The sequence below is a fragment of the Adiantum capillus-veneris genome, chromosome 14, assembly GCF_014529385.1.
Source record: "Adiantum capillus-veneris isolate H3 chromosome 14, ASM1452938v2, whole genome shotgun sequence".
In the NCBI taxonomy this organism is placed as follows: domain Eukaryota; kingdom Viridiplantae; phylum Streptophyta; class Polypodiopsida; order Polypodiales; family Pteridaceae; genus Adiantum; species Adiantum capillus-veneris.
Genome location: NC_140944.1, coordinates 12,961,686 through 12,986,170, shown reverse-complemented (window position 1 = coordinate 12,986,170; position 24,485 = coordinate 12,961,686). Strand labels below are relative to the sequence as shown.

At 47.9% G+C, this 24,485-nt stretch overlaps 2 protein-coding genes across 8 annotated transcripts in view; one reads left to right on the top strand and one right to left on the bottom strand.

Annotated features, from left to right (window-relative positions):
• The window catches only part of LOC147441921 (protein ENHANCED DISEASE RESISTANCE 2-like), a 195,149-nt gene that overhangs the window by 120,780 nt on the left and 49,884 nt on the right, over positions 1-24,485 (bottom strand). For all 7 annotated transcript variants that reach the window (XR_015190165.1, XR_015190166.1, XM_086528311.1 and 4 more), the window contains exons 6-9: positions 24,414-24,466; positions 24,252-24,328; positions 24,053-24,160; positions 23,672-23,715 (exon numbers count right to left, since the gene is read on the bottom strand). Coding sequence is in view for 5 of the 7 variants with exons in the window: in XM_086528311.1 (XP_086384437.1) it covers positions 23,672-23,715; positions 24,053-24,160; positions 24,252-24,328; positions 24,414-24,466 (282 nt within the window). In the remaining 2 variants the exon portion in view is untranslated. The remainder of the gene's footprint in view (positions 1-23,671; positions 23,716-24,052; positions 24,161-24,251; positions 24,329-24,413; positions 24,467-24,485) is intronic.
• On the top strand, positions 10,550-11,575 carry LOC147441923 (uncharacterized). The gene has a single exon (XM_086528315.1). The coding sequence runs from the start codon at positions 10,550-10,552 to the stop codon at positions 11,573-11,575; it is 1,026 nt and encodes a 341-aa protein (XP_086384441.1).

Below are 24,485 nucleotides of genomic sequence, written 5' to 3'. Positions count from 1 at the left end.
CGTCAATTCTTTGTACATTTTGTACCCAGACCTGGTATTAGATTCAAAACATGTAACCTTTTCGTCTCATATGTCATTTTGGCCTTTTGAAGACATTAATTTTACATTTCATTTCATTTCTCTCTCTCTCTCTACACTTAATATGGCAGATACTTGATAAATATGGGAACCGCACACAGATTGGCCATTGTTAATGGCCTACAAAGATTTTGGACAGCTGGAGGTTTTACTTGCTTTCCACACTGACATGGTGCCAGCACCGTGGATTATGTTATGGCACAGCCAAGTCTCATTCCATTCTTTCAGGATTTCATGGTGGGCACTAGACCAGTTGGAGTTGCAGTTGATCATGCTATCGTGTCTTTCACCCTGACCTTTCAATTCAGCACAGCTCCATTAGGAGAGGTCCCCACACACACTCGGTATACCTTCATGAGGGAGACGGATCCTGTGTATATGGATGAGATATACAGGCAGCTATGCACCCAGGAGCCGGGACGGCCACTAGATGAACTCACTCTGATACTAACAAAGACGCTCCATGATGCAGCATCAGAGGCATACCCACACAGCCAGCCTACACGGAGACGATATGGGAGCATGCCCCAGAACAGTTGGTATGATGAGGAGTGCAGAGAGACGAGGATCAAATTACAGAGGAAGTGCTCATGGTATTACCACACATAGACAATCACGGATTATCTTTCGCCGCCTAGTGCGACGAAAGAAAAGGGCCCATCTATCTCAGCTAGAGCGGGATCTATATCAGCTATTTATAAGTCAGGACTCAGGTGAAGCATGGAGGCTATTCCACGAGCATTCACCACCACCAACGGTCACCTCCACTGAGACATGGAGGGAATATGCCACATCTCTCTACACAGCATCAAGGCAACCACCTCTATCGAACCCACTATAGACATGCTCAGAGACATGTTCTTTTTACTGCCGAGAGGGTAAGGAAAGCCATTGACAGGATGAAGACAAGGAGAGCACATGATCATGATGGTCTGGTAGCAGAGCACTTTATCCATGCCAGAGATATGCTTGCAGAGCTCCTGGCTATGATGTTTAGTCGAGCCATGTATGAAGGCTTCCTGGAGACTTGGAGTTTGTCTACGATTGTGCCTATTTTCAAGTCGGGAGATCCCATGATTCCCGCGAATTATCGCACCATCATGGTTGGTCACACATTAGCTAGGTTGAATGCATCCGTTCTTGAGCAGGAGCTAAGTAGATGGGCAGAGCGAAAGGGCATAAGAGCACCAGGGCAAGCAGGTTTCAGGAGAGGTTTCTCCACTCTTGACCAGATTCTGACACTCAGAGCTATTATTGAGGAGGGTAGACACCATGGCAAGAGGATCTATTGTAGCTTTGTGGATTTCCGCAAAGCTTTTGACACAGTGCCGAGAGCTAGACTTATACGCAAACTACAGGACATGGGTGTGCCTATAGAGCTGATATGGGGTATTCTCGCTCTATACAGGACAGTGATGGGGCGGGTACGCACCACTGAGGGAATGTTTGACATGGTCCACTCCACTATTGGAGTAAAGCAGGGATGCCCCCTATCCCCGACTCTTTTTGGGATGTATGTGTATGAATTTTCGGACTATGTAGAGCATCAGAGGGACAGATGGGCTCAGCTAGCAGGGACATGGATTCCGTTGTTACTCTATGCTGATGATATTGTGCTGATTTCTGACTCTCCAGAGGGAATGCAGCGTCATTTGGATGCTCTACATACATTTGCTCGTGACAGTGGATCATCCGTCAATCTCGGAAAAACCAAGGTTATGGTGTTCAACACCACACCACAGTGGGTCACGAGGTCGGCACCCACATTTATGTATGGCTAGGAGACTGTGGAGTACACAGATGCATATACTTATCTTGGGGTAGTCTTTGGTGGACCGGTGTTTTCACTAAGGAGAGCATCAGAGACTAGATTGACGGTAGCATATGCAGCTTTGGACGGACTGGAGAGGATGTGTTCGCAGGTTCAGTTTCAAGAACCGCAAACAAAGCTTTGGCTTTTTGACACTCTGGTGACTCCAGCTATGCTCTATGGAGTTCAAGTATGGGGACCCTCAGTAGACCACCATGGGAGATCTAGCAACACACATGGATGGAGATGGATGGAGAGGCCTCTGGTCTCTATGATCGCTCGGATAATTCGGGCTAAGGCCTCAGTACCACATGAGATTATCCAAGCCGAGCTAGCCGGCCCCCCCCTCGTGGTGGAGGCGTTGACGACATCAGTAACCTTTATGCACGGTCTATGGGATCTCCCCAAGGACAGATACGCTCGGCTTGCCCTGGAGTCATCTCGACAACTAGCTCTACAAGGCGATACAGCAAGTTGGTATGGACAGATGACAACATGGTTTCAGTCGCATGGTCTCAACATGGATAGATTACCTCCGCTTCAATACTCCCTGGATGCCCCCTCCCTATCTCTCACACAGACAGAGATCACCAGACTCATGCGTCGAGATCTGATTCAGCTCAATACCAAGAGCACATGGATACAGCCGACACAAGAGTTGGGCACAAAGATGGCCTTCTACAGAGAGCATCTTCTTTAACTCACAGAGGACGGCTTTGTAACTAGGCCTGCATACATGGATACACACTTATCTCATGGAATAAGATGCGCTATTGAACAGATACGCACATCCTCACATCATCTCCAGATCGAACTGACCGATTTCGAGGGGTGTCGGCAGAAACCAGGATATGTCACCTATGTAACTAAGAGCCAGAGACAGAGCTGCACTACACATGTCACTACCCGGCATACTATGAGATACGCGGCCACTGCCACTGCCTGTTCAGAGAAGGCTCGACCTTTTTCTAGAGTCATGAGATACAAGGATTAGACGTGTCTCGGATTGTTCCTGCTAGAGCTGCGCAGAATTAGGGAGAGCTTGCTGAGGACATCAGGGGAAAGACAGTCTCAAAGACGAGTGAATCACAGATTTCTTTACACTAGCCAGAGGAGAGCCAACGGAGCAGTCATTAGAGCAGATCTCAGAGCCTACTCATACTAGAGGTACACTGCTTGACCGAGCCACTGAGCTTGGCAGATCTAGACGTCCACGACCTTGGGGGTTCTCCCACTACCGACGAAGGCTGCAACAGAAGATACAGATCACTCTAGCTCGACATGCAAGACGCCCAACCAAAGTACTGACCATGGAGGAGGCCGATGAGATCCACAGCGACCGATGAGAGATTTCATCATAACCCACAACCCCCCCCCCCCCCCCCCCCCCATATCTCCTTTCTCCTTAATGTTTTAGTGTTAGTTCTTTGTAACTTTGTAATTTCCGTACTCAGACATGGTATCAGATTCACCAATTGTAACTTTTTGGTCTCATAGGTCATTTTGGCCTTTTGAAGACGTTAATATAACATTTCATTTCATTTCATTTCTCTCTCTCTCTCTCTCTGTCTCTCTCTCTCTCTCTCTCTCTCTCTCTCTCTCTCTCTCTCTCTCTCTCTCTCTCTCTCTCTCTCTCTCTCTCTCTCTCTCTCTCTCTCTCTCTCTCTCTCTCTCTCTCTGCCTTATTCAGAGGACAGCCCACTCTCCGAGAGATCATGGACTCTCGAGATCAGAGACAGCTCGGACGTTTCTTACTAGAGATACAGAGACATCGAGACACACTACTACAGCCACACACAGCTACATAGACAGAGGGGAGACAGTCGCAACTCACAGACTTCTTTCAGAGGATTTCCGCCCCTCCCTCACCAGACACTCAGAGGGGAGTGACACTCCCACAGGCGGAGGTGAACCGAGCTAGACGACGACCACGAGTCACAGGCTACAGGGGCGCGACCTCCCACCACCGACAGATCGAGGAGATCCGAGCCCGGGAGCGCCGTGCCACTGAGGAGCGAGTGGCTCAGATGAGGGCCGACCCGACAGCTTTCATCCGGGTAGCCTTGGCACCAGACCCGCCCATGTACCACATCTTACATCCCCCCATTAGTACAGGATGGAGCTACATAGCTTGATGCATTCTCATGATTGTACTACCTTGAGCATATAGACATGCATATACCCCTAGAGATAGAGCTCCATCCCTCCTCAGATACTCCACTACCTACATTCAGTTCAGTTTTGTATCAGTTTTGTTTCATTTGTCTTTCCGATAGACGGATGACATACACACCATGTACATTTGATTTGTCTCATAGGCCGATTTCGGCCTGACATAGACATTAAAAATCTTTCTTTCTTTCTTTCTCTCTCTCTCTCTCTCTCTCTCTCTCTCTCTCTCTCTCTCTCTCTCTCTCTCTCTCTCTCTCTCTCTCTCTCTCTCTCTCTCTCTCTCTCTCTCTCTCTCTCTCTCTCTCTCTCTCGCAGCACCTCCTGCCACCCTGCCCGCCACCCTACCTGCTCGCACAGCACCTCCCGCTCGCGCAGCACCTCCTGCCACCCTGCCTGCCCGCATAGCACCTCCCGCCAGCCATCGCCCAGCCTGCACCATTTGTACCACTCGCCTCCTCAACAGCGCATCACTCGCCTCCAGCCCACCTCTCGCCTTCAGCACACCTCTCGCCTTGTGCTGCAGCTCCACCATCACAGCAGCCCAAAGACGGGCAGCCCAGGCCACCCTCATATCCATTAGTAGCTCAATATTCAAGGGGATGGGTTGTAAACACTAGGCTTCCCGTGTGCTTAGCCTCGCCTCCTCGAGCTCGACCATGGCACCTCTTGACAGGAAAGAAGTGGAGGACATGATAGCCAGAGCTATCACACAGGCAAAGAAAGATGCGGACAAGGCACTGAACGCCGAAGTAAGGAGGATGACGGAAAAGATGAAGCAGATGGAGGATAACATCAGAGGCCTCACAGAAGAAAAGGAGGCCTGGAAGAAAGCATTCGAAGAACTTCGTGACACCTCCAACACGGAGATACACCGTATACAAGAAAGCATCAACCACCTCCGGATCTCCAGGGAAGAGGGGGAAATCTCGAGCTTCGAAGACATAGAAGTAGAGATCAAAAATAAATGGAAAGCAGACATCAAAGAAGAGATCCAGACAGAAATGGAGGCCAAACAATCGGGATGGGTGGAAGTAGTTAAAAAGAATATCAAGGAGAAGGTATGCGAGGACGTTCACATGGGAGAGCACTTGAGGGTTCAGCTTACTCTCGAGGAGGAGCGATTGCACCATATGAGGAAACACAATGTTAGGATCACTGGCCTTAAAGAGGGACCTTCAGCAGAGGAGGATGCACGAGAGCTTTGTAGCCAACTAGGCTACAAAGAGACTATGCCTTTTACAAAGGCATGGCGAGCTGGCCGTGACACCACTCGAGCTCGCCCGTTGATCATGCAGTTCCGAGGAGATGAGGACCGCACCACCTTTTTTCGCAAAAGGGTGCTCTTACGAGGCCTCCAGGGTGGCCATATCTTTATGGACGAGGACCTCACTAGGATGCAGATCGAGCACAGGAAATCATGCATGCCCAGGGTCCTTCAGGCACGGAAAGAAGGTAAAAAGGCCTTCTTTCGAGACGGTAGAATCTTCATCGACGGCCGCCCAATCTCATAGGGATTCGGGACCTATGAGACACATACACTAGCACAGGAGACACCACTCAGAGGGGCAGTCTGGAACTGCAATGGTTCTATATGGACACATCCGGAACGCCTAGAGGAGATCATCAGTGAGCATGACTTTGTATGTTTTACGGAGACACATGAGAGCCCAAAGAGAGGACTACCTGTAGTCACAGGATTCCAGTGGGAGTCGACTTACAGGACCATCACCAGACAGAGTACAACTCGGGGGTAAGGAGGGGTGGCCATACTATTCAAACAGAGCTTACACAACCGGATACAGGTGATGAGTAGAGACGAGGAGGCATGCTATATGTGGGTACGGCTAGAGCTCACCCACGAGAGAGGGCTATACATTGCCATATGCTACTTTTCACCACAAGGATCACGATATGCTATCCAGGACCCCTACTCTCGACTGTCGGAGGACATTTCTCACTACACATCACTCAGGGAAGTCCTCCTCATGGGGGACTTCAACGGGAGGACACAGAGCCGACAGTGTGAGATCTATGATATGGAGCAGCCGGAGATCATGAGGGCACTTGATGCAGAGGACATGGGGGTGAGTAGAGTGTCTGCAGATGGGGGACAGGACAACACTGGATATGGCAGACACCTTCTTGAGCTTGGCAGCAGGCACCATCTCATTATTTATAACGGGATGGAGAGGTGGCCAGATTCTGGGGGATTCACTTGCTTCCCACACAGTGGCGAAGAGAGCACAGTGGACTATTTGTTGGGCCCTACCCAGACAGCAGAGCTTATACACTCCTTCAGCCTTGCACGCATATCGATAGGGGCGGATCATACTTATCTTACATTCTCCCTTTTTGCTACACAGCTTGCTGACCCCCCCGCCTCCCCCCCTCACACTTACACTACCATTTCTTTCACTCATGAGCTCACTCCTGTTTATATACATCACCTGCCTGAGCACCTTATACACTTAGACCCCACAGCACCTCTGGACACACTCACCACACACATTACATCCATCTTACACGAGTCAGCCACTCAAAGTTTCCCACATCGCATACACACACACCCTCCACGCACTGGCACTATGCCACAAAACAGGTGGTACGACCACGAATGTCTAGATCTACACAGACACCTACGTACACTGGAGATCAGAGGGGAGATTACACATCGCCAAGCTCAGCGCAAGATGCAGACACTTACCCGTCGTAAAAGACGGGAGTGGGAGGAGCACCAGTATTGGGACATCTATCATTTACTCATGAGCAAGGATAGTGCTGAGGCATGGCGTCGGATCAGACCTCCCAGGCCACCCACTGTTACCATATACATGTGGTAGTGATGTGTGTGAACACACTAGGACCGCCGGGGCATTTTTTCCCTCTTTAGGAGGTTTTTTCCCCCGTGCATTGTATATACGCCCATCACTCTAGGGCTATCTATCTTTTCATTGCACACTAAGTAACACACTCTCTATTGTGTGCCTTGAGCTTCCTTCGTCTTCTCAAAGCTGTGTGTGTTTCTCTGCAACCCTAATTCCAACAATTGGTATCAGAGCAGGTTACGTCCTCCCGGGCTTAGTCGCCAGCTGCTCCAGCACATGCCTGCTCACTTTCTCCGATTTCAGTGAGCTTTGGCGAGCGATCGCAGGTCGACAAAAATTTAGGGCGAGCTCGAAGACCTCGGTCTGCTCAAAATTTTGATTTGGGATCATTTCGGCCTCCGTTTCCACTACAGGCAGTACTGCACATGCTATTTCGTCATTTTGTGCAGAATTTCTGTCAGTGTCGTTTTCTGCATAACAGGTGCCTTATAGTCTTCTACGGTTTGTGCTATTTAGCATAAGTTGTTCCCGCTCCGTTTCTCCTATTTTCGGGCAGTTTTCACATCAGGTGCAACATTTACCATGGCTGACAACAACAACACAGATGTGTTCAAGATGTTTGCTGTTGAGGACAGGTTGGATGGGGACAACTACCCTATGTGGGCTTATATGATGCAACATGTTCTTGTGTCAAAGGGTGTCTGGAACATTGTGCAGGGCATTGATGTACGCCCTGGTTCTGAGGATGTAGGCGATGTTGAGGATGTTGCAGGTCTTGCTGCAAGGATTGCAGCTGTTAGAGTTGTTTTGCCTACGGCAAAACAAGCTCGTTGGGATGTTAAGGATGCGCAGGCTCATTCATTGATTACGTTGTCTGTGAAGCGCACCATTGTTCCTCACATCCGTTCAGCAAAATCTGCAAAACAGGCTTGGGATATTCTAGCAGGTCTTTATGCAAGCCGCAATGAGGCTAAAATTGCTTTGCTGCGTAAAGAGCTGGAGTCGAAGATTATGCATGAGGAAGATCATGTGGACACTTTCCTTGCTAGTGTAAGGGATATCAATGAGCAGCTTATTTTTGCAGGTGAAGTCATTTCAGACAGTTCCCTTGTGCAGACTGTTCTTGATGCCCTGAGGACAAAGTGTGCAAATGTAAGAAGGCTTTGTATGGGTTGAAGCAATCTCCTCGTGCTTGGTATGAGAAAGCTGACACTCATTTGGTTAAACGAGGCTTTCGTAACAGTCCAACAGAAAGCACATTGTATGTAAAGCGTGAGGGTGATGTACTTCTCATTGTGGTTCTTTATGTTGATGATTTGCTGATCACTGGACGAAATGAGAGACATAATGCTGAATTTAAGGCTGATTTGAATGCTACTTTCAAGATGAAAGATTTGGGGTTGTTGCATCATTATTTGGGTATACAGTTTAAGCAGTGTGATGGTGGTATTGCCTTGTGTCAGAAAAGTTACATAGAGACATTGCTATGTAAGTTTGAACTTGAGGATTGCAAACCTATTGCCACTCCCATGGAAACAGGTTTGAAGTTGAGTCTACATGATGCTGGTGATCCTGCTGATGTCACTCTTTACCAAACTGCTGTTGGCTGCCTCATTTATGTATGCAACACAAGGCCAGATATTCAGTTTGCAGTCTCACAGGTCAGCAGATTTATGCATAGCCCAGGGTCTAAGCATTGGCAGGCTGTCAAGAGGATTTTCCGCTACCTTAGTGGCACTTTACATCTTGGCTTGTTTTATCCCAAGGGGGGATCATTGCCGCAAGACTTACATGCTTTTTCGGACTCAGATTGGGCTGGTTGTTTTGACACGCGAGTGTCCACAAGTGGTTTTTGTTTCATGCTTGGCAGTTCATGTATATCATGGTTGAGCAAGAAGCAACCTACTGTGGCCACTTCGAGTTGTGAGGCTGAGTATAGGGCAGTCTTCACAGCTACGGTTGAGTGTGTATGGCTCAGATGCCTTCTGGCTGATTTGGGTGTTGGACAGGACACTGCCAACACTATCTACACTGACAGTCAGAGCGCATTGACAGTTGCGAGGAACCCACTTTTTCATGCTCGCACAAAGCACATTGAGGTGCATTACCACTATGTCAGGGAGAGGCTCTCAACAGGAGAGATCAGCTTGGCTTATGTGCCAACACAGGACAACCTTGCAGATCTTTTCATAAAGGCATTGTCTTGTGAGAAGCTTGAAGCTTTCCGCAAAGCTTTGGGCTTACTCCCCTTTGTGGATTGATCCTGTCCTCAGGGCATGGCACTTCCCTTTACTCATGTGCCAGCTCTCGTTCACCGCATCACTCCAGGGGGGATTTGTTACCATATACATGTGGTAGTGATGTGTGTGAACACACTAGGACCGCCGGGGCATTTTTTCCTTCTTTAGGAGGTTTTTTCCCCCGTGCATTGTATATACGCCCATCACTCTAGGGCTACCTATCTTTTCATTGCACACTAAGTAACACACTCTCTATTGTGTGCCTTGAGCTTCCTTCGTCTTCTCCAAGCTGTGTGTGTTTCTCTACAACCCTAATTCCAACACCCACTCCTATTCAGGACCCAACGACATGGCACAGATATGCCGAGAGCTTATACGAGATCCCAGGACAGCCACCCATACCTACGCCATCGGCTACCCGACCCACATCATCTACTTTCTTCACCACCCAAATGGTGAAGAAAGCTATATCCCACCTACAGCATGGGAGGGCTAGAGATCAGGCATGCCTACAGGCAGAGCATCTTATATATGGCTGTGATGCATTGGCACCACTCATTGCCCACCTCTTCAACCGCGCGCTTTCAGAGGGATTCCCAGAGTCGTGGACAGAGCACACCATCGTGCCTATCCACAAATCTGGGGATGCCATGGATCCTAGCACATATCGCACTATCATGATTGGTCCTATACTGGCCAAACTATATGGCACGGTTTTAGAGGAGGAGCTAAGTTCTCCAGCAGAGGGAGAGGGCATGAGGACACCAGGACAGGCAGGCTTCTGCCGAGCTTTCTCTACTATTGATCATATCTTCACCCTTCGTTGTCTGATCGACCAGACACGGGTGAGGAAGAGGAGATTATATTGCTGCTTCGTGGACTTCCGCAAAGCAGTTGACACAGTACCTAGAGAGAGACTTTTCAGACGTCTGGTTGCGCTTGGGATTGGAGAGGAGATGGCATGGGGGATCTATGCATTGTATGAGCATGTATCTGGCAGAGTGAGATGCCCGGGTGGATTATCTGACACCCTTGTGAGCACCATTGGTGTGAAACAAGGTTGCCCCCTATCACCTACACTCTTTGGTCTATACATTGACGAGATTGTAGACTTCATCTTGCACAGGGGTGGAGAGGGTGTGGATATTGCAGGGACTACTGTACACATACTCTTATATGCAGATGATATTGTCCTGATGTCAGAGACGGCAGAGGGACTACAACTACATTTGTAGGCCCTGGATGATTTCTGCTCACAGAGAGGACTCACAGTGAACCTTGGCAAGACCAAGGTTCTCATATTTCATACATCCGCTCAGATTCGCCGACAGAGTAGATTTACAGTAGCTGGAGGGGATATAGAGGTGACAGGCTCATATGTATATCTGGGGGTTACATTCACTGCAGCATCAGGGACCTTCTCCATGACACAGGCAGCCAGAGATAGACTTACCAGAGGATACGCATCACTAGCTCTGATGGAGAGACAGTGCCACCAAGCCCACTTCCAGGAGCCCCGGACGAAGGGGTGGCTCTTTGACACACTGGTCACACCTGCACTCATGTATGCCTCGGCCATTTGGGGACCGGGACTGGCAGACTCAGTATGGACACAGATAGAGAGGCCACAGATTATTATGATCTCCAGGATGATTCGCAGCAAGCCATCAGTTCCACACGACATTATTAGAGCTGAGCTGGCTGCACAACCGATGTTGGTAGAGGCACTCTTTCAGACTGTTTGCCTTCTTCACAGATTCAAAGATATGGATCCAAATAGGATCTCTCATAGAGCCTTCATTGCATCTAGAGAGATGGCACAGGCAGGGGACACTAGCTCATGGTATGCCCAGACAAGAGATTGGCTAGCTCAGCACGGTTTTGATATCGATAGACTACCACCACTCCAGTATGACACCCAGGCCCCGACCTATTCCCTCTCACGCGTTGAGCGGAATAGGGTCATCAGACAGGAGATATGGCATACATATATTCAAAGGACATGGCGTAGGCCCACAGACACCCTACCTCCTAAAATGCTATATTACTATGAGCATTTTCTGAGGTTCTCAGAGCAGGGATTCATTGAGATTCCATTATACATGCAGGAGTACATGCCACACCGACTTCGGGTCAGCATTGGCCAGCTACGAGTGTCATCACATCAGCTAGAGATTGAGAGTGGTAGAGCCAGAGGCATACCACGAGAGGAGCGTACATGCCGGATCTGCCAGACGGAGGTGGAGAGTGAAGAGCATTTTGTCATGAGATGCCCAGCATATACAGAGCTGAGAGAGAGATATGGCATTGGAGACTCATTACAGCAGCATATGATAGGCCGAGAGCAGAGGAGGTTTGGCCAGTTCTTGGTTGCGGCTTTAGAGGTTCGAGAGCAATTGTTACAGCCACGCCAGAGTCAGAATAGCAGGACACAGACTACCATCACATAGTTTTTCCGACGAGCAGGGCCAGACCCCCCCACACTACCTACACAGAGTAGAGGGCTTACCCTTCTGCAGGCAGAGTCTCAGAGGGCACGTCGGAGACCGAGGCTCCCAGGATACAGGACACATGGGTGTCACCAAAGGGAGATCTCGAGGATACTAGCTCTACACCATCAGTATCTAGAGCAGAGTCATGTACCAGCACCAGGGGATCCAGCATTCCAGAGATACCTGAGCAGGACACCACCGATGTACCACATTCTCTACCCTACATATGTTGCTTGTTTTTAGATACCCTCCCTATCATCTCATGGTGGTATCACCTTGCAGCCCCTAGTTGAGCCTGATGATGCGTGAGCACACCTCGACACGAGGAACCACACTATACATTGTACACCACATGCACCACCCTACCACACCCTTTTGCATAGTATAGGCTCATTTCAATTTGTACCTTTTTTTATTTTCCGATGCCTAGAGCATCAAAACATGTATATGATATTGTCTCATAGGTCGAGTTCAGCCTTTCGAAGACGTTAATAAAGCTCTCTCTCTCTCTCTCTCTCTCTCTCTCTCTCTCTCTCTCTCTCTCTCTCTCTCTCTCTCTCTCTCTCTCTCTATATATATATATATATATTATATATATATATATATATATATATATATATATATATATATATATATATATATATATATATATATATATATATATATATATATATATATATATATATATATATATTCGCCGCCTCACACCAGAGGCACACTGAGCGACCGAGTGACCGAGCTAGGGAGATCCAGACGCCCAAGACTGCGGAGGACTACCCAACATCGACGAAGGCTGCATAAGAGGATTCGGATCACTCTAGCCCGACATGCACGATGCCCGGTCAGGCGATTGACCATGGAGGAGATTGATGAGATCCGCCAGCGATCGATGCTGGATCTTTTATGATCTGTGATTTAGCTATCCCACCTAGTTGCTTAGATCACACCTAGCTGTTTCGGATTCCATAGCATTTCATTCTGTCATTTTATTTTGTCATTTTTGGTACTCTAACTTTATATCAGATCCACCACATTGTAACTTTCTAGTCTCATACGTCTTTCTGGCCTTCTGAAGACGTTAATATAACAATTCATTTCATCTCTCTCTCTCTCTCTCTCTCTCTCTCTCTCTCTCTCTCTCTCTCTCTCTCTCTCTCTCTCTCTCTCTCTCTCTCTCTCTCTCTCTCTCTCTCTCTCTCTCTCTCTCTCTCTCTCTCTCTCTCTCTCTCTCTCTCTCTCTCTCTCTCTCTCGCAGAGAGTTATAAGAATTCTATGTATGCAGATATGAGGAAAGAATTCGATAAAGCGATGCTTGGTAAGCATGATGAGATGTATCTATCTGTCAAAGGGGAGATGTAGGCTCTAATGCGGGCAGAAGTGAATGTAATGGAATGTATTATGCAGAAAAAGTTGGATGAGGCAATTGCAAGCTTTGAATCTTGGAAAACCAATGTGGAAGAGTGCATGAAGGAAAAAGATGCAGTGATTGAAGAGCTTAAAGGGGAACTTGCAGCGTGCAAAATTATGCCCAAAACGGAAGGGGGAAATCAGCCCTCGATGGTAAAGGAGCTCGAAGATATTAAGGAGCAGGTGAAAACTCTGCGCGAAGGGGAAGAACTAAACTCGAAAGAGGCTTCCTCATGGCGGAGAGCCTTTCTAAAACACAGGATAAAGTTGACGAAGCAAAAAAATGGATTGAAGGTGCAAAGAAAGGGAAGGCCCGGATGCCAGAAGCCGCACAAACTTCTACCATCATCAATATGACCATTGAGGAGGAACAGAAGAGGAGGACTAGAGCCCTCCATGTGCGTATTACTGGTATCAAAGACACCGAGAATGTAGAAGACAAAGTGAAGGAACTCTTGCAGCGCATGGGCATCCCGGAACCTATGCACACAGGTGCTTGGAGAGTAGGAAAGAAGGGAGTGGATGAGAAGGGAAACGTCAAAGAGAAAGCACTTATTTTGTGTTTCCCGACTTTGGAAACAAGGAAGGAATTCCTGAAGAAGAGACCAGCACTTAAGAAAACTGGAATATTTATGGAGGATGACCTTACTTTAGCACAAATAGCACATATGCAAGAGTTAATGCCAGAGATCAAGGCAGCAAGGGAGAAGGGAAAAATTGCCTTTTACAAAGGAGGGAAAGTAGTGGTTTTGGAAAAACGCACAGCATGACGGTGCGAGACATATGGGACCACACTCCGGATGGCGGCATGGAATTGTAATGGATCATATAGGCTGGATGTGGGTGCCTTTGAGGATAGCTTCAGAGATAGAGACATTGTCTTTTACTCGGAGACACATCAAAAATCTGGACAGTTGATGCCAAGTGTGACTGGCTATTTATGGGAGACCGCTTGTCGGCCAGACGCTAGATCCCAGCATGGAAGTCGAGGTTCCGAAGGGGTAGCAGTCTTATTCAAGGAAGAGTTTCAGCCGCTATTACAGATTGTCCGGAGAGATGACCAGGCGAGATACATGTGGGTGAGACCGAGAGCTGAGACAGGCAGATTCTTATACATTGCTATATGTTACTTTCCCCCTAGCACATCAGTCTATACCTCACCTAGAGGGCAATCCCCTTTCTCTATACTTGATGATGACATATGGGAGTTCTCTAGAGATGGAGATATCATTCTCTTGGGAGACTTTAATGCCAGGACGGCCAACTCCCAAACGGTATTTTATGATACCTCGGAGGAGATGCTTAGAGAGATGGATATATCGGAGATGAGACTTGACAGACACTCACAGGATAAAGAGCACACAGAGTATGGGAGATATCTCATGGAGATGACAACTACGCATGGTCTGGCCATACTTAATGGTCTAGAGATTTTTCCTTCGTCTGGGGGATTCACATGCTTTCCACACAGACATGGGGCCAGTACAGTGGACTATGTCATGACTTCACCGAGCTTCATCTCTCATATTCAAGATCTCAGTGTGGGCCCTAGGCCTGTTGGAGTAGCAGTGGACCATGCTCTCCTGACTTTTTCAGTCTCTTTCCAGTATAGTGTCTCTCAGACACCACGGAGGACTGCACACACACGGTATACTTTTACACCAGAGACGGATTCAGTTTATGTGGAAGAGATTTACAGACGGATGGGGGCAGCCGAGCCTATATATACAGTGGAGGAGATCACCACTTTATTGACGAAGATCTTGCATGGGGCAGCAGGAGAGGCATACCCACACACTCAACCAGATCAAAGAAGACGTTCTGGGAACATGCCTCAGAATAGTTGGTATGATGAGGAGTGCAGAGAGATGAGAGTTCAGATTCAGAGCGAGCTTATACTTGAAGTCATTACATATAGACAGTCTTGGATTGCCCTTTGGCGTTTAGTGCAACGGAAGAAGCGGGCCTTTTTAGCCGAGATGGAACGTGATTTGTATCAGCTCTTTTTGAGCCAAGATTCAGGTGAGGCCTGGCGTCTCTTCCATGAGCACTCACCTCCTCCAGTGATTACCTCTCCCGAGATTTGGGGTCAGTATGCAGCATCATTATATACAGTACCTAGGCAACCACCATTACCAGACCCTCTAGAACCATGTCCAGCCACTAGTACCTTCTTTACCACTGAGATGGTGAAGAACGCCATTGACAGGATGAGGACTAGGAGAGCATATGATCATGATGGTTTGGTGGCAGAGCACTTGATACATGCTAGAGATTTACTGTCAGAGGTTCTTGCGCGGTTGTTTAACCGTGTCATGTGTGAGGGACTACCCGAGTCCTGGAGATTATCTACTATTGTACCTCTCTTCAAGGCACGGGACCCCACGGTACCAGGGAACTACCGTACTATTATGATAGGGCACACATTGGCACGGTTGTATGCATCCATTCTTGAACAGCAACTGAGTAAATGGGCAGAAAGTGAGGGCATACGAGCAGCAGGGCAGGCTGGATTCAGGAGGGGTTTCTCCACTTTGGACCATATTCTTACACTCAGAGCCATTATTGAGGAGGGTCGGGCACATGGGAGACGGATGTATTGTTGCTTTGTGGACTTCCGCAAGGCATTTGACACAGTGCCGAGGGCCAGATTGATGCACAGGCTACTGAAGTTGGGAGTACCCACACAGATCATATGGGGGATCATGGCTTTATACGGCTCAGTGACTGGCCAGGTACGCACTCCTGAGGGGATTTCTAACATTGTTCATTCCACTATTGGAGTGAAGCAGGGGTGTCCTTTGTCCCCTACACTTTTTGGTATGTATGTAGATGAGGTCTCTGACTACATTGACAGAGAGGGTGACAGAGGCGGTCAGCTGGTAGGGACATGGATCCCTTTATTATTATATGCTGATGATATTGTGTTAATGTCAGAGTCGCCAGAGGGCATGCAAAGACATTTGGATGCACTGCACAACTTTGCAGAGGATAGTAGACTGTCTGTGAACCTTGGTAAAACCAAGGTTATGGTGTTTAACACCACACCACAGTGGGTCAAGAGATCGGCAACTACACTCGTATATGGCCAGGACACTGTGGAGTACACAAATGAATATACATATCTGGGGGTGGTATTCACGGGACCGAGGTTTACTCTGAGGAGAGCAGCAGAGACTAGACTGTCCAGAGCCTATGCGGCATTAGGAGGGCTAGAGAGGATGTGTTCGCAGGTTCAGTTTCAAGAACCACGAACAAAACTATGGCTCTTTGATACTTTGGTTGCTTCAGCTATGCTTTATGGGGTCCAAATTTGGGGACCATCTGTGAATCATGACACTTGGAGGAACATGGAGAGACCCTTGGTATTTATGATATCCCGGATGATTAGAGCCAAGGCCTCTGTACCACATGCGATTATTCGAGCGGAGGTATAGAGATTGAGGCTCTTACCAGATCAGTGTCCTTTATGCACAGCCTATGGGATACACATAGAGGCAGATATACTAGACTGGCTCTTGAGTCCTCTAGACAGTTAGCGATGCAGGGAGATGCATCATGTTGGTATGCACAGATGACCTCATGGTTTCAGAGGCATGGTTTCAGCATGGATAGATTTGCCTCCCTTTCAGTATTCCCTGGATGCTCCCTCCCTGCCAGTCACACAGACGGAGATCACTAGACTCATTCGTCAGGATCTTATACAGTTGGACACCAGGAGGACATGGGTAGAGCCGATACAGGAGTTGGGCACAAAGATGGCTTTCTACAAAGAGCACCTTCTCCAACTTTCAGGGGATGGGTTTGTGACTCGCCAAACTACATGGACACTCATTTATCTCATGGTCTGCGATGTGCTATTGGTCAGATTCGCACATCCTCACACCAGCTGGAGATTGAGACGGGTAGATTCAGAGGGATACCACTAGAGTCTAGGATATGTCAACTATGCGGTAGAGAGCCAGAGACAGAGCTACACTACATATGCCACTGCACTGTGTATTATGAGATACGAGGGCGCTTCCATTGCTTACTCAGGGAGGGTTTTGGACCCCTAGATAGAGTCATGAGGTATCAGGACCAGAGATGCCTTGGCTTATATCTACTTGAGCTACACCGACATAGAGACAGTCTGTTGGGGAGACATGGAGTACGATAGTCGCAGAGACAGATCACAGATTTCTTTGGATCGAGGGAGCCAAGAGACCAACCACCAGCAGAGGGTTGTACCCGCATTCATACCAGAGGCACCCTCATTGACAGGGCGATTGAGCTCGGGAGATCGAGACGACCACGACCGAGACACAGGAGCACACTGCATCGACGGAGACTCCAGCAGAGGATCAGAGGCATTCTAGCACGACACCCAGATTGTCATTGAGGGCCTATTCTACATTTTCACATTTCACATTTCACACTTTATTTCAGTTTTCATTTTTTACTTTCAGTACTTTTTGTACTTGTACCTCAGACATTGTATTAGATTCACCACTTTGTATCTGATGGTCTCATAGGTCATTTTGGCCTTTTGAAGACGTTAATATATCATTTCATTTCTCTCTCTCTCTCTCTCTCTCTCTCTCTCTCTCTCTCTCTCTCTCTCTCTCTCTCTCTCTCTCTCATCTACTGAACTCATGCTCAAGTAAAGATGCGTATAGCTTGGCCAATGAGTGGCCAATCATGACAGTGCGATACCTACTCGGCAGGGTCAGTCTCTAGACTTGAGGAGTGGTACAAAATGAGACCTACTCCAAGATTCAGAAAACCCTTCACACTGGCCCTATGAAATGAAATCGAATGAAATGTCCCATTAACGTCTTCAAAAGGCCAAAGTGACCTATGAGGCAAAAAGTTACAAACATATGAGAAATGAAATGAAATGTTGAGAGTGAGAGAGAGATTTTATTGACGTCTTCAAAAGGCAGAACTCAGCCTATGAGACAAATCAATGTACATGTGTGGTGCATCATAAGTAATGTAAAAAGAAGGCCTTTTAAAGTTTCAATGAACTTGTTTTGAGCGTGTTTATACAAGACCAAGAAAGAAAAGTACAAAAACCAAAAACACAAGTATGTCTGTTCAATCTTCAAAAAATCGGGTAAAAGGCGAAACAATGCAATATGCCAATGTTTTAAATTGAAAGGAAAGTGGAAGTCGACGCCTATGGAAGAGTCTAGAAGCATCTTGGCAAATTGACGCTCTAACCGACCTCGAGGGACCGACTTCTCTCCATCTCTTATGCGCTCGAGCCTCGGTTCTCACTCCTCTCTCTGTCTTCAGGCACTGCAGCGCAGAAGAGGACGCTTTGAAGGTCTGTGTGCGTATGATGATGGGGGCAGTATTGAGGTGTACACATTGGGAGGCGTAGGAGGGGTGGGGGCTCCTACAGGAGAGGATGGGTGCAAACAGCAGAGCCCAAGGGAGAGCAGTGAGTGGTGGGTGAGGGTGGAGGAAAGAAAGCCTCGTCGTGAGCTACAGCAGGGCGTTAGAGGCCAGAGCGTCTTACGTATGTTTTGGCATGAGAGGCTCTGTACGTGAGCAATGGGGGGAGGAGGTGCAGACGAAGGGTATAGCAGAGGTGCAGAGTGCTCTCTCTCTCTCTCTCTCTCTCTCTCTCTCTCTCTCTCTCTCTCTTTTTTTGTTTTTTTTTTTTTTGGAAAAATCAGGGCTGTATATTACTGAGTACAATATAATCCCCAACGGATGCCAAAATAGCCTGTCACGTGGGGTGTACAAGCTGAATGTAAGGGTGAGAGCCACTATAGTGACAACTCGACTAGTACAATCTCATGGTGGTCTGTGTGATGAGTGGAGGAGAAACCACTGAGGGGGGGCATAATGCCATATAATCTGACCACCTGTAAGTGTGAAAAAGAGTGGAGCTCGGGCCCAACGCCGAAGGAAGGCAAATTGTCGAGCCTCGGCTGCTCTAGATGTACCTGAGGAAGAATCCCACTGCCAAATCAGGGTGTGAATGATGTCCAGCCAAATGGCAGTAAGGGTATCCTAAAGGAGCTGTGGAGCCGCACTGAGAATGTGAAGACAACGAGCTCTCCAAATATTCCATAGTGTAATGCTAGTGATGACTGAAAAAACTTCATCACGTGTCTGAGGACCCCCTTGCCATGCGATCTGTGGTAACATAGCCAAAGTCCCTCGTCGATAACCAGTCGAGGTAAGCATAAGAGCTGGATCTGTGTCTGAGCCCTCGTAGAAAAGATGCGGTCCGGGCATCGGCATCAACCATGAGACAGAGCCCCAAGTGAGAAATCCATCCTGAACACCGGCTCTGCTAAGTAAAAAGCAAACTGGTAGCCACACTATATGAGAAGAGGAGCATGACCAAAGACAATGTGCAGGTGACTCATGTAGTCGCGAAGGACATCGAGTGCATAACGGATCATGACCCATAGTAGCTAGCCAAGTCCCAACTGGAAGTCCTACATGTGCAATCATCCACATGAAAAAAGAAATACGACGAGCCGCATGTAACTCCCAAATGGCTGACCAAAACTGTTGTAGATAGGCATGGGAGAGACCTGAATGTAGCCAGAAACGCATACGAGTGGGCTACTCTGGGTGCTGTCTCATCAATGCTAATCTTCCAATTCTGACAGTCTACTCAAAAAATGATACATGTGCACCGGTGGGGTTAGAGTGAGGCCAATGCCACTCTCCTGGGTCCCAATAAAGCTGAGATAAGGCACGACCCTCCCACACCCAAAGCCTCCAAAGGGCGGCATCAGCGGCTGCGAAACGGGGTCAACACAACGACGCTTCCCGCGAGAGCCAACTACTCCTATGGCCTCCCATTGAGCGCCGGGGTAGACAAGGTGCGGAGTGGTGGTAGCATATGTCAATCTAGCATGAATCCCCTGAGAGGAGTCGGAATCAACTGTGAACAGCATGGTGTCTAAACGAACTAATAAGAGAGTGCTCTGCGCAAGGAGACCTTCCCAGCCACTATGTGGAGGCATCTGAACCGTGCCTCGCATGACTGCGTCCCACTGTGAAGGAACGGCAGAGTCAATCTCAAGTAGTCTGTCTGTCACCCCACGACCAATGTCATAATGTTCTGCTACAAAATTTGCATCCAGCATACGCGTCTCATGAAACAACCGCATAGAGGCAGCAGGGCCAGTGTCCCAAGCACCCCAGTCAATGTGAGTCCTCTCTCCAAGCTGACGGGGTGGGTTAACCAAAGAATCAAGAACTGCATCATTCCAAATGAGAGGCTGGCGCTCAATCTCCTCACGACATGAGGGAGGTGAGCGTATGAGAGCTCGTCGCATGGAAACCCAAATCTGAAGGAGTGATCGGATGAAGGGTGAGAGAGTGCTGGTGGACAAGGGGGCATCCGTAAAGAGAAAACGATACCTTGAATGCCAAGTATGACCATCTCTAGTGCCGAGGCGTGGAGTTGATGTGCAAAGAGCGGCCTGAAGAAGCATCTTCCAAGGTTCTTGGCCGGGAAAAAGACCCCGAACAATAAACTTGGTAAGAAGGGCGCGACTCTGTAATTCTGGATCAATAATGCCAAGGCCTCCCTCTGACCTAGGTCGAATAATCGTGGACCAGCGAACTCGAGCACGTGTATCAGTAGTCCCATCTGTGCCACTCCATAAAAAGTTCCGCACTAGTCTGCGGAGCTGAGCTATCACTCCAGAATGTAGCATCCAACAAGAGGCCGTATACCATACTGTAGCCAGAATGACCTGGTTGACGACCAATGCACAGCCAGCCAACGACAGATGACGTGGAGACCAATGACATAGCTTCCTGCGAATAGACTGTAGTACAGGTGCAAACTGCTGCTGTAAGGAAATGTCAAATCCAACCTGAAAGCCCAGATATCTGCATGTCTGACCCGGCTGCAGCCATGTGAAACCATCAACTACCCCCCAAGTAGGTATGTCATCACTGCCAACCAGTAACCCATAGGATTTATGCCAGTTAATACGTGCACCACTGGCAATGCAAAAAACCGTCAAGGCCTCCCACATGGCATCAAGAGCTACTAGCAAATAGTGCAACATCAGCATAGTGTCATCAGCAAACTCCTGATCGATAAGGTCCGGAGTTGAAGGTATTGGCATGGTCAAGCCACGAAATGCATGGCTCTGAGCACGAAGAAAATCTGACATGTCTCTCCAACAAACACATACAGATATGCTGCTAAAGGACATCCCTGTCGGACAGATCGAGAGAGCTCAAAACTGCGACTGACACGACCACCAATAGTAATAGCACTGCTGGCAGTCCTGAAGAGAGCGGAAATGCCTGCGATCCATCTCGAGGGGAAACCCATCCTGGCTAATGATCCTTCGAGAAAGTCCCACTCAACACAATCGTATGCTTTCTCGAAGTCAAGAATGAAAAAAGCGAGAGGTTCAGAAGATGATCTGGCCCACTCTACTGCCTCATAAAAAGTGAAGATATTATCCAATATGCATCGATCCATGACAAAGCCTGTCTGAGAAGTATGAATAATATCTGGTAAGAACGGTCGCAAGCGATGGCTGATCAGTAACGCTAATATCTTATAGACCGAAGGGAGTAGGGTAATAGGTCTCCACTGGCGGAGCTGAGTGGTGTCACACCCTTTCGGAATAAGAGATATGAGACCTGAGCAAAGATCCGGATGCATATATCCTGATGCAAAGATGTCCTGACAACCGCGAAGCAGTGGTATATGCAATACATCCCAATAAGTCAAAAAGAAAGCTCTAGTGAGGCCATCCTCTCCTGGACAGAGGATGGATCTAGACTCTCGATAGCAGCATGAAGCTCTGCAAGTGTGAAGGGTGCCAACACGATCTCGGCCATAGTATCTGTACAACGGCGTCGGGTGTGATGCTAGATCTGCTCACGGGCAAGTAAAACCTCAGTAGTGCATACATCAGCAGTGAACAATGCCTCAAAATAATCTGCAGACATATCAAGAATAACATCAGGATGCATATGAAGTGTCCCCTGAGCATCGCACAAAGTCCGAAGGGTGGTGCCAGGAGGGCGCTCTTTATGCGCAGCGAAGAAGGCTTTATTCATTCGATCAGCTTTAGCTATCCAATGAGATACTGAAGCATGATGAGTGAACTCACACCTAGCCTCCTGTACGCGACGAATTTCCTCTGTGAGCTCTGTCTGTCTAGCAGCGAGATAAGCATCTTGAGGCCACTCCTCAAGCAAGCGCTGTGTGGAACCAAGAGGAATGTGAAGATCAGACTCACGTACTCTCAACTGTCGTTGAATAATAGCAGTCTGATCACGGCAGTAAATACTAGACTGAGTAATGCAATGAGCAAGGAACTCTCCAAGGGGACCACAATAAGAAGCACCCGTGGACCATAAGTCACGAATCTGTTGCTGCAAAACTTCAGTGGTGAGAACACTGTCAGGGATGCAGCAGCCCCGTCTCTGTGCAGAGGATCTAGTGAAGGAGATAAACAATGACATGGGTAAGTGATCTGAGAGGCTGGTCCCTCTCCAAATAGTAGAAAATCCACCTAGAGCTGCTACCCAAGGGCCAATGTAAAAACGATCAAGTCGCTCTAATAATCTCCCCTGTTGTCTCTAAAACCCCCACGAGTAATGAAGTGTAGCAGGGTGATGACCAAAATAGGGTATGTGCCAGGCATCAATACCTTGAATAGCTAGAAGAAATCGATCCCAAGCTGACTGCTCAGCAGGAGAAATGGATGATAGAATAGGAGGTGTGATGGATCGCCAATCAGAGTCGCTCTCAACATTGTTGAAGTCGCCTCCAACAACCCAAGAGTCTACAGCAGGTAGAACAGTAGCCAAGGAGGTCCAAAAAGTAGCCCTCTCCCGAGGAGTAGTGGGTGCGTAGACTGACATAAAACCAATGATAGAGTCCTAAATCCGAAGAGAAATAGACTGCTCTGCCAGCGACAAGGGTGCCATGCTGCTGAACTGAGGCCAAGTAACGTGGCCCCACTGAAATGCATACACCGCAACTCTGTCCATGAATGCCCAGAGCAGGCTCCCAAAAAGTGTGAGCGCCGGAGGGCATTAGATTACCAAAGGGAGTGGCAATCTTATGCTCCTGTACTAGTAATATATCCACAGTGCCTACTACATGAGCGTGTAAATCTCTGCGAAGTAAAAGCTTGCGGGAACCTCCCGAGAAGTCTGAGAAGTCTGCTAATGGTTTACAGACTTCTCTCTCTCTCTCTCTCTCTCTCTCTCTCTCTCTCTCTCTCTCTCTCTCTCTCTCTCTCTCTCCATGGAAACGTGTACATTCCACAAGTGACGTGCGCAGGCATGATGGATAGGCCACATGGCCCTCAAACCCTAGGTTGTGGGTTCAATCCTGGGGGGCAGGGGGGGAGGGGCGAAGTAAACTCGGGTACCCGAGTTTACATTGTCCACGGAAGCACGTGATCTACGGTCCTCAATCATCCCACCGTAGATCCCATCTCCTCCCATGCCCGTGTGAGATATAGGCCAGGCCTGCAGGGGCATGCGGACGTGGAGAGGGTAGCTAACGTGGAAGAGGGGGGGAAGAATATCCGGGCGGATCGGAAAATAATAGGATTTTCTTTAATTTGAAGCCAGTAGTAGTAGAGTATGTAGTAGACGAGTAAAAGTACAATAAGAATACTTTATCCAAACTCCAAAACGCACCTTGGTAGTATTCTCAGAACTAACATCCTCCAATATGCGAATCCCTGAAAGTGCCCCCCCCCCCAAAAAAGAAAGAGAAAGAACACCGATATTAAAGTCAGGCCCCCCAAACTGAGATAATACAAACAGATGCTATTACATCACTGTCAAACATGCTACACAGATCTTTCCTAGAGCAATCCAAGATGGCCTCCAAGCAAAGAAGCAAATACAAATTCAAGTATGATGGCCCTAGTTCCGCATGAATGGAGCCTACACAACAGAAAGGCTCTGCTGAACTACACTGTAACAATTTTTGGGAACCAAATATAATGATACCAAATAAGCTGCCATGTTGATGAAATTGGTGCATTAAAACAACAGCCAGACACAAGACATTACCATTAACATTTCGAACACATCTCCAGTCCTGCTCATCTAAAATATCGTCATCTCCTTTCTTCACTTCAAATCCAAAAGCTTGTAAACTTTCATGCCCAAGTGAGTGCTCTGAAAATTTAGTCAGGAAACAAAGCTTACATTTCACAAAAATAAAGAGCCAAGTCACATTTATGAAAAGGAATAAAACCAATGATCACACCTCTACCAATTTTTATCAGCTTCGTCAAGTCCCGAGCATAGCGCCGTAAACGTGGTCGATGTCCACTGAGATTGAATCTGTAAAAAAAAGTTTTTATTTGGGTAAGCTGCAAAATTGAAAGACACCCCTAAGTTATGTGCCCAAGCAGAGACAGTGTCATACTGGTCTGCATTTTCTGGAATGCGCCCGCTACCCTTCTGAAATCTCACACTTGCCTGTGGTAAACTTCAAATC

What these genes read in the sequence shown, in the direction of transcription:
- LOC147441923 (XM_086528315.1), top strand. Translation starts at nt 10,550, where the DNA reads ATGACACAGGCAGCCAGAGATAGACTTACCAGAGGATACGCATCACTA.